This window comes from Haliotis rubra, unplaced genomic scaffold (assembly GCF_003918875.1).
Source record: "Haliotis rubra isolate DU_JTF1 unplaced genomic scaffold, ASM391887v1 Scf193, whole genome shotgun sequence".
NCBI lineage: Eukaryota > Metazoa > Mollusca > Gastropoda > Lepetellida > Haliotidae > Haliotis > Haliotis rubra.
This window is the reverse complement of record NW_025765925.1, coordinates 407,726-418,414: the sequence shown is the minus strand read 5'-3', so window position 1 is coordinate 418,414 and position 10,689 is coordinate 407,726. Positions and strand designations below refer to the sequence as shown.

The window sequence follows — 10,689 nt, the reverse complement described above, 5'->3', positions numbered from 1 at the left end:
TGACACTAACGACGTCTTGCAGTTGTGTAACAGTCCGTAATGTTCATGAATAGCGCTTGCACCAAAGTGGCGTGTTTGCACGAAATCAGTAACCCGTTGTGAATGAACTGAGATCAGTATCTTCCCTGGAAGCATTTAGGAGCCAACTAAAAACTCATCTCTTTCTAGCTACCTACTAGTTTCTCCACTTTCTCTGCACAGCGCCACTGAGCAGCACTGGTTGGACATTAGGCGCTTAAACAAATGCATTATTATTATTATTATTATTAATCATTTCCTAAATCCATATACAATCATACAACTTGGTTCCCAATTAATAGCACCCCAAATTTTAATATCCCATCCTTTTTGTCAACAGTAAATAAGTAACCGTGTTTAAAAATAACGCTTGTTTCAGAGCAAACAGTAACGTTTGAAGCCGACATACTTACTGACATGTATATGTACTGAGGTAAGCCTTTCTGGTGCGTCTCTCTGCAACGGCGCATCTTGAGTTGGAGACATCAGATTCACTGCGGCATCTACCTCGACCTGAACTTCTCCGACGTTACCGCCCTTTTTTGGGTTGCGTTGCTAGGTAACCAGATTCATCTGGGAGGGTTTCGTGGTAATTTTGGCTTCCGTGCTTGTCTCTCGGTGTCTCGACTTTAAGGGATTTGCCTTTGTTTCTTGGCGTTGTTGCTGGGTTACGAGCTGACACAGTTTTATGGATAACTTTTTGGTTTTTATTGGAAGCAGCGATACCCATTATCTGGAATCGTGAAACAAATATGACATAAAACGTCAATGTAAGGATGAAAATGTTTTGATAAGTATTGCTAAGTTTCTGATGAAAGCTCGTAAAATTAGAAATACATAAATTTCAGTCAATATTCTACACATTAAGATCCATATGTTATTTCTTAGATATGTTATGCCTATAATAATAATAATAATAATAATAATAATGTGTCCATTTATATAGCGCCAAACTCCACACTAGGTATGCTCATAGCGCTAACAATCAAGGCCATTATTACCCCGGATAACCCAAGCTGCCTGTTAGGCGCTAGAAGGTTATAGTCATATACACTGTGCTAAAATTTCAGACACTTTACAAAGCAAAATTGTATGATTATTACAACATACTGTCACTTTATGACACTTGTGCAAATTGAAAGATATACATGTATTTCCTTAGATATATTCTACAGTATTATAAACATGTTTTAAGCTAGTCCAGATATAATAGCTTCCAACCCCCAACTGTAAAGGGAGGCATGATACACTGTACTGTAATAGATTCTGTTTATATTGCTATACCAGTAGTTGAAGAGGAATACCATTTAATTGTCAATGTTTAAAAGATGCATAAGATAGAATGTTTTCCACCATACCTATATATTGGTAACCCGTGTAAGGATAGTTTTGTTAGACTTGTGTCATCTAAGGATGATGTTTTGATAAGTATTGCTACTTTTTCTTTAGAAGGGTATATTATGCCTGTACATTGTGCAAAAATGGTTCCGTAGCTTTCAGAGGCAATAATGTATGATTATTACTGGTTTTACCAGCATCAAACAAAATGTAAAATTATTCTGTAATGTGGGCCATGGCCTTATATACTGAAATAAAACTGTCTGTCTGTCTGTCTGTAAGTGCAAAACTAGTCTTGAGGACGAAGTGAAATGGAAAATAAATAAAATATAAATTGTATTAAGTGGTGAAATAATATCTGCCTTTGTGACACAGTGGTTTTCAGAAATATGTTGTGAAATTAGTTAGGTAAAGTGATTAAAACGTCCCTTGACATGGAAATCTCGTCCTCTATCGCCTAAATTCAGTCCTGAATCCGGTGGTCGGTAAGTCAACATATTTCCATCGAGATCGCATGGTCATAGTTTTGGTCGCTTCATCCGAGACATGGCAATTTAGGTTTAAAATGTCAAACCACTCGTCAGTGCCCCTAAAAAAACTAACGATAAGAAATCTCTGCTGACGGCGAAGTCCATTGAGCAATTCCATGTAAAATCACCATGGGAACGTTGGCACAAACACATGCCAAGGTAAGCCAATTGTTTTACCTGAACAAACACGGTTACCGATGCGTCAAATGTGGAAATGTCCTCCACACGTCTACTAAAAACCTTTTTGAAAGCTTTTCCTGGGCCTTGGGTGACGATCTACGGCTCGATTGTTCATCTACAGATGTGAAATGTACACACCTAACTCTGTACGAGTGGTTGAGTTAAATTTTCGCCGCTTTTATGAAATATTCAAACAGTGTCACTGCGGGGGACACCAAAAAAGGGCTTCATGCATGTAACCATGTGGGATATTCGGTGTGACGAGCAAACGCTTTAATCATTGGAGCTTCACTGTGGTGTAACCAGTTTATTTAGTCTTCCCGTCTTGCATATTGCTCGAGGTGTTTAGTGCACTCCCTGCGTTTGTTTTACAGCGTCAACGCCATATAGGATATCGATGTAGTGGAAAGCAAAGAAGACTTAATATTTCAGAATGAAACATTCGTCAATGTTTCCTATACAAACCAGCAATCTATACATAGACAACGATGTCATACAGTCAATATTTGACCATTGTGTTTTTCGTTTTCAACAGTGTAAGTACATAGCAACAAATGTACACAACATGAACACACGGAGACAAGCTTTCAATCAGCTGGGTCGCCACGGGCACTTAACAACTAGAGCGGCAATAGTCAACAAATATAGCACATTAAGAAAACTGTCATTACAAGCAGACGCTAGTCTTGAGTTTGAATCCCAGATTGGCTGACATAATTAGTGGTTTGTTTGCGTCATCTCGCTTACAGAATGTGGGTGTTTGTAGTTGTCGTTTAACGCCGCACCCGGCTGTATGCTAGCTGAATGACGGCGGCCTGTAGATAATAAGACCTGGACCATACAATCCAGTGATTGACACCATGAGCGTCAAAAGGCCCCGCCGACAGATTTTGAGCCATTTAGCGCTTGTTCATTCACAGTTGGGTTTGATAGTTTTTAATGCTTGAAAAACGGAAAAGCATCTATACCGAATCGTCACAATAGTACAATAAAGAAGTTGGTCATAAACACTTGTCATCCTTAGACAAAACGACTACAAGCGAGATGTTACATTATTCGGCTCAGTAAAGTTCTTGAATATAATTCCTCATTTCCGTCAGAAACAAACGATCTGGAAAAGATTTTCTATGTTTACATTTTTTTTCGCAAGCTACGAAAACTGACATTACACATATAAGTACTTTCTCTCAGTGTTGCTGTACCTTCCGGTTATTTACTTTTTTCGTGCGTATCTAAATGAGTTATGTTTGTTTTAGACTAACGCTTAGCCTTTGAAAACATGTAGGTCCGAGATTAAGAAAGAGCTCCATTTATACTGAATACTGACGAGCCCAGGTGAGATGGAACATTCAGAGCCTGGGGAAATCTAGACTTGCTTCACTTAGAGTGTTTGCATTACAGGCAGTGCTGGGTAGAAGGGCAAAATGATGGACTGAGAGACAGACTATGCTTATTTTCAAATGTAGTTTGCGTATTATAAGCAAATACGCAGCTTATCTGGAGGTCTGGAGAGGTATCAATGCATTTACCTGTTGTTCCTATATCTCCCGTCCCTCCATTATTTCAAATCAGATGTCACACAATCGTGAACACGCACGTTTGCTCACCCACGGGTTATGCAAAAGCATTATATGGTTGCCTTTCCACATTCCTTAAAACGAAGTACTTATTCGTTACCATAAATACACGCTGATGTGCTTACAGTGCAAACATAATAAAATGAGTAATGAATTGATTAGGATTTAGGTGTGTATTTGCAAGATAACACACTCAAATATGGAACCAATATTTCGGGGAATAGCCGCGTCTGCTGATGTGGCGCCACTCAGTCACACCTTAGACATGGGTATGTTGAATTTAAACAATATAAATACAATACATCGCTGCTATACCGTCGATTTGATTTGGGGGCAGTGGGGTAGCCTATAGTGGTTAAACCATTGGCTCGTCACGCCAAAGACCTGGGTTCGATTCCCCACATGGGTACAGTGTGTGAAGCCCATTTCTGGTGTCCCCCGCCGTCATATTGCAGGAATATTTGCTTAAAACGACGTAAAACTAAACCCACTCACTCAATTTGATTTGAGAGGAAAGCTGGAACATATCCAGGTCCTTGGCATTGACAGCCGAAACCCACTAAAAGAGGTATGGTACCGACAAACCAAGATCCGGGCAGGATTATCGGTTCCTGGTACGACCAAGGTACGCAACTCTGCACCAAAACGACTGGAAACACTTATGACTCTTTACCGTTAATTGAGTAAGTGAATGTTTCAGTTTACTATGAATTCAAGCCTACCCAGAACAAAGCCCCGGCCTATTGGTATCTCATCCTTCTGATATTCTGATAACCAAAACCGGTGAAGATCCGGGTTAGAATTGGTCTTCAACAACCCATACTTGATCGGGTGGTCAGGCTCGCTGACTGGTTGACACGTCATATCTCAATTTCGTAGATCGATGCTCATTATGTTGATCACTGGATTTTCAGGTCCAGACTCAATTATTTATAGAAAAAAAACACAGGAAAAATACTTTTTTTTAAAAAATACAAACTTTATCAAAACGTTACTAGGCTGAAAACATTTGGCGAGACACTTTATATAACAAAATTATATCTACATTCAGCTATCTGAAAATAAAATGTGAAATACCGATTGTTTAAGGAGCGCGCATTCTATGTTAGGAGCAGGTAACTACATATTCTACTCAAATGTGGATAAAGAACCATGGAATATTAACTAAAGGTCTATGAAAGGACTTTAAGTGTAGATACTTAGAGGACTCCATGTGTATGAAGGTATAGCTGCAATATGCTCCAATTCCTCTAAATTCTGACATACATGTATATGTTATCTCGTGGTAACTCAACTCCTTTAAAAATAGCTGCAACAGGGCTTGTATAACCTTTGCAAACATAAATCTCAAATGGTATACTTACTATTTGGATGCCCCCGACACAGAGGCCTTGCAGACAGAAGTCCCGTCGACAAGCTGAGAAAAGAAATATGCAGGCGACGCGTTCTCTGGCCTGACGAATGACACGTTTTGTATCTTATATCACCGAACGATATTTCGTGTATCTCATTGCGTGTGTTAACTGGATATGTACTGGAGTGTCATGTGACGTAGAAACTCGCTTATTGTGACAGTATATGTACTTGTCGGTCGATACAGAGATGGCGATAACACTTGCCCACAGACGCTCGTATTACGGTCGGGAGAACTGAGAATGGAATGCATGGCCGGTCGCGCAGTCTGTATATAACCTAATCGTTCAGGATTGTATAAATCAATATATTCCCGTACAAATCGACCTGCACCTGTATGGAATTGGGAAAAAAATCTGAAGACGTGGTTTGAATGGTTTTGCTGTTTTCGAAAGGACACCAAATGAGTCTCATTGGCTCTTTCATTTGTCACTCCAAATATGGTGTCAGTTATCTGACACTGATAGCTACTGGAGTTGTTGTAATCCATCCCCGATAATCCAGTGATTATATCTCTGAGTAACTTTGCATTGATGAATCAATAAGAAGTGTAGTGCAAAGCGGGCAGACACTCAGCAATATTCCAGCTATATGGCGGCTGTCTGTAAATACATAAGTATGGACCAGACAATCGAGTGATCAACAGCATGAGCATCGATCTACGCAATTGGGATACAATGATATGTCAGCGAGCCTGACCACCCGATCCCGTTAGTCGCCTCTTACGACAAGCATGGGTTGCTGAAGACCAATTCTAACCGGGATCTTCACGGGAGACAAGCATGGGTTGCTGAAGACCCATTCTAATCCAGATCTTCACGGATCTCAGAGGTCTTCTGAGTTGGTATGTTTCTCATTTCCTATGCTCTAAAACGAGGAAGGTCACAATTATTGTGAAAATGAACCTACCTCTACTGTCATGAAACAGTGTGAAAATGTGCAATACTTGTAAAATGGCTGAAATGAATGAAATATTTTTAAAAAACACAACCAAAAACATGTTAGTGGGAATGACGACTGTACTTACGATTATTGCAAGGACAAAATGCCACATTTTCTGTAAATAATGCAGTCATTGTACTTAGGGGTTTTGGAAAATCCATCATATTGTTGGAGCCTTGTGTCCAGCTGGAGGGACCTGCCATGGTACTCACCATCACGGTCACCATCATGGTACTCACCCTCATGGTACTCACCGTCATGGTACTCACCGTCACGGTCACCATCATGGTACTCACCATCACGGTCACCATCATGGTACTCACCGTCATGGTACTCACCATCACGGTCACCATCATGGTACTCACCGTCATGGTACTCACCATCACGGTCACCATCATGGTACTCACCGTCATGGTACTCACCATCACGGTCACCATCATGGTACTCACCATCATCATGGTACTCACCACCATGGTACTCACCATCATGGTACTTTCACCATCATGGTACTCACCATCACGGGTACTCACCATCATGGTACCATCATGGTACTCACCATCATGGTACGGTCACCATCATGGTACTCACCATCATGGTACTCACCACCATCATGGTACTCACCATCATGGTACTCACCGTCATGGTACTCACCATCACGGTCACCATCATGGTACTCACCATCATGGTACTCACCGTCATGGTACTCACCATCACGGTCACCATCATGGTACTCACCGTCATGGTACTCACCATCACGGTCACCATCATGGTACTCACCATCATGGTACTCACCATCACGGTCACCATCATGGTACTCACCGTCATGGTACTCACCATCACGGTCACCATCACGGTCACCATCATGGTACTCACCGTCATGGTACTCACCATCACGGTCACCATCATGGTACTCACCGTCATGGTACTCACCGTCACCATCATGGTACTCACCGTCATGGTACTCACCATCACGGTCACCATCATGGTACTCACCGTCATGGTACTCACCATCACGGTCACCATCATGGTACTCACCGTCATGGTACTCACCGTCACGGTACTCACCATCATGGTACTCACTGTCACGGTCTCCATCATGGTACTCACTGTCATGGTACTCACCGTCATGGTACTCACCATCATGGTACTCACTGTCATGGTATTCATCCATCGTGGTACTCACTGTCATGGTACTCACCATCATGGGACACCGTCATGGTACTCACCGTCATGGTACTCACCAATGACGTGGACTGTTGACCATGTTACAGTGACCAGTAAATGACCACAGAGGTTTATTCACAAACTTAAGCAAACTAATTTCAGTTCCTTCCCATTGGAGGTGCCTTCTGTTGATGGGGAGCTTTATGTTACAGTGTGGTGTCATCCCAACCACAGCATCCATAGCTCATCAGCTTTTTCACTGGGTTAACCAATGTGGACTCATACTGCTTGACACGTATTATAGATGAGCCTGCGCAGTACACACGTTTGTGACAAGTAGGCGGGGCAGGGAATCTAAACGAATACACTTGGTTCCTACAGGTAGATTGGCGATGAAGCACTTGCAATACATGCTGACCGTGGCGTGAACTCAATACCACTTCTGTTTAACACGTCAATCGTAGAGCGCGATTTACTGATGTACTAATACAGGGGCGTAGGAATGGTTTTCAGAGGGGGGGGGGGGAATTTATTTAAAGTATTGAAAATTGTACGCCCCTGTACTATTAGATGAGCCACGACCTGACAAATGATACCCGTGAAGATCCGTGTTAGAACGAACCTTCGTTATAAACCTCCAGTGACGTCACTCTATTGTTCTAGCGAGGCAGTATTTCTTGTCATATCCCGATGCCTGAGCATTAGGGGGAATTACTTCAATATCGTCTATCTGCCCGGGGATTTTCTGAGGAATAGCCCTTGACTTTGAATTATTACTTATTTTGAAGATTAATACGACTTTGTCTTCACAGGGGCGTGTCACGCTTAGAAACAGCGTCAGAAAGACATAAAGGTATATAGACCCTACCCTAGTACTATATAAAAGGATCCTTTTATATAGTACTAGGGTAGGGTCTATATACCTATATGTCTTTCTAACGCTGGTTCTAAGCGTGACACGCCCCTGTGGGTTAGAATTGGTTTTCTGTAACCCATGCTTGTGGTAGGAGGCGACTAAAAGGTTCGGGTGGTCAGGCTCGCTGACTTGGTTGACACATGTCATTGTATACTAATTGTGTAGATCGATGCTCATGCTGTTGACCACTGGATTGTCTGTCAATTATTTACAGACCGCCGCCATATAGCTGGAATACTGCTGAGAGCGGCATTAAATAACAGACAAACAAGATTCATAAAGTTGTAAAATTGGGATACCCACCAATTGGAAATATTACATATACTTCTCAATAAGCAGTCATGCCATGCCATATTAACTGAAGTAGTAGGTAAAAATTGGCTGGCCCTTAACTTGTATTGAGCAATATATATTACATTCCCCTTAAGTTAATCTGAATAAATAGGACAAGATGTCATTCAGTAAAACCTGTTTTATTCTACAATCACACAGTGGTAGAGGGGCTTCTGAGAGGCACATCTAGCAGTAGTGGTATAGGACAGAACAATTCAGTAAACAGGAGAGTCTAACACAGATATCCTTCTGATAGAAACACTGACTTTTCCTTCTGCAAACCCTTGGTACATTGTTCACACAATAAGAATAATCTACATGTTCCTATTAAATACTTATCCTACCATATTTGTTGCAACCGGCTGAATGTCGGAATAAGTGCATGGGATGAACATTGACTGAGAGTCACTTACCAAAACCATACACAACTAGTTAAACTTGATTTCAGAGATAAAAAAACAACAACCTATGTTTAAATGTGATCAAACTAAACATATGTTGAATACATAGTTATTTAGCTGCACAGTGGTTTTCTGTAACAATATCCACAAGAAGATATGGAGTGTTACGTAAATTGTATGATGCTTATACAATGCAGTAAATACAGATTCATATGGAAGTTGATTTTTTTCCACTTTAGGCCACAGAAATTTTATTTCTTGTTTTACGGATTTTTGTCCTCAGAAAACCTAAACGAAGGAAGTGAAAAAAATAAATAAATAAATAAAATTAAAAAAACACCAAACTACTATTCCATTTAAATACTAAAAGTAATTTAATTTTGGAAATTATTGAAGTGCATATGGGGCAAAATACAATCTAAAAAATTTTCTTGTAACTTTACATTTTTCGCCAATGAAAACATTAGGATATTATTTTTTGAGCCAGGAAAATTATTTATATATTTTGTTCTTATTCATGAAAAAATACGACCAGCAGATCCGTAAAACAAGAAATAAAATTGGTCTCGCCTTATTTCTATTTTCATGAGGATGAATACTGAAGTATTTAAAGGAGCAGGCCTCTTGATGGAATACAGATAGTTTGGAGCTGGACATCCATAATTGTCCATCCTCTACATCCACGAAATAATATCTTCATTCCCCTACGATCACTATCCTAGATCCATTCACTTCTGTTTCATTTTGAGCAAGAAAATCACTGGGCACAAAGTTTAAATCAGCCTTGGAATCAATTTCGATGAACAAGAATGTACTCTTTCCACAGATCACAGAAGCGAAGAGGGCAAATGGGTCCAAGGTGTATATTTTAATGGAGATATTATTCCCTTGATTACTGAAGATGGTGCCAGTGGTCACATGAGTACTTGGTCTGAGTTTACTGATAATACCTGTCAGTTAATCTTGAAACAAGGATATACACTGGGGAGTGTTACTGTTCACTGTATCAATACAATGTTGTACTTGTACCCTTGATACAATGAGTGATATATCCTTAATCTTTACTGATGCTGGGAATCTGTCTCCAACTGTGCATCAAAACCACCAGTACATTTTCTTACAGAACACTGTCACGTGATGTCCTTGGGTACTTAATATGTTGCATCTATTTCAAAATATTATTCTGAAAACTCATATAACTGCCATAACATTCAACCTGAGCGTTCACGTAAACCCAACATTCAAAAGTGTTACAATTTACAAACATACACATCACACCAAGATACTCTACGCAAGCAAACATTGGGCCACCAAACCTTCTCCATAAGCTTGTAACAATTTGTTTTGCATATGAAAATAGGATGCCGATAAACCTATACATATCACATGTATATAATTTTGGTAATGCCCACAATCACAGAATTAGTATAGCAGTTGCCATGGAGACATGAATTCATATTATGACTGAAAAAAGTAACAGAACAATTGAAGACAGATTTGCTAAGTACATCTTGTATAAGGTGATGCTGAGTGAGTGAGTGAGTGTAATTTTACACCGCTTTTAGCAATATTCCAGCAAAATCACAGTGGGGGACACCAGAAATGGGCTTTACACATTGTACCCATATGGGGAATCAAACCTGGGTCTTTGGCGTGACGAGCGTTGCGAAAGCTCTAACCACCGCCTTTCAGGTGGTGCACTTGTAATAATATTATTGTAGAGAACACATCTTATATGACTGTAGTACTCAGTGTTATCCCAATAAACACTGGATCACATTCAGAGACACCTCATATCAACAGGATCATGTTCACAGACACCTCATATCAACAGGATCATGTTCACAGACACCTCATATCAACAGGATCATGTTCAG

At 40.3% G+C, this 10,689-nt stretch overlaps 1 protein-coding gene across 1 annotated transcript; it reads right to left on the bottom strand.

Moving 5' to 3' along the window:
• Positions 1–6,530: 6,530 nt before the first annotated feature.
• On the bottom strand, positions 6,531–7,169 carry LOC124274686 (histidine-rich glycoprotein-like). Its single transcript, XM_046710051.1, has one exon. It carries the CDS (start codon positions 7,167–7,169, stop codon positions 6,531–6,533), a length of 639 nt encoding a protein of 212 aa, XP_046566007.1.
• Positions 7,170–10,689: the final 3,520 nt, after the last annotated feature.

Bases quoted from the DNA above. Each gene is read 5' to 3' on its own strand.
- LOC124274686 (XM_046710051.1), bottom strand. From the start codon at position 7,169: ATGGATGAATACCATGACAGTGAGTACCATGATGGTGAGTACCATGAC.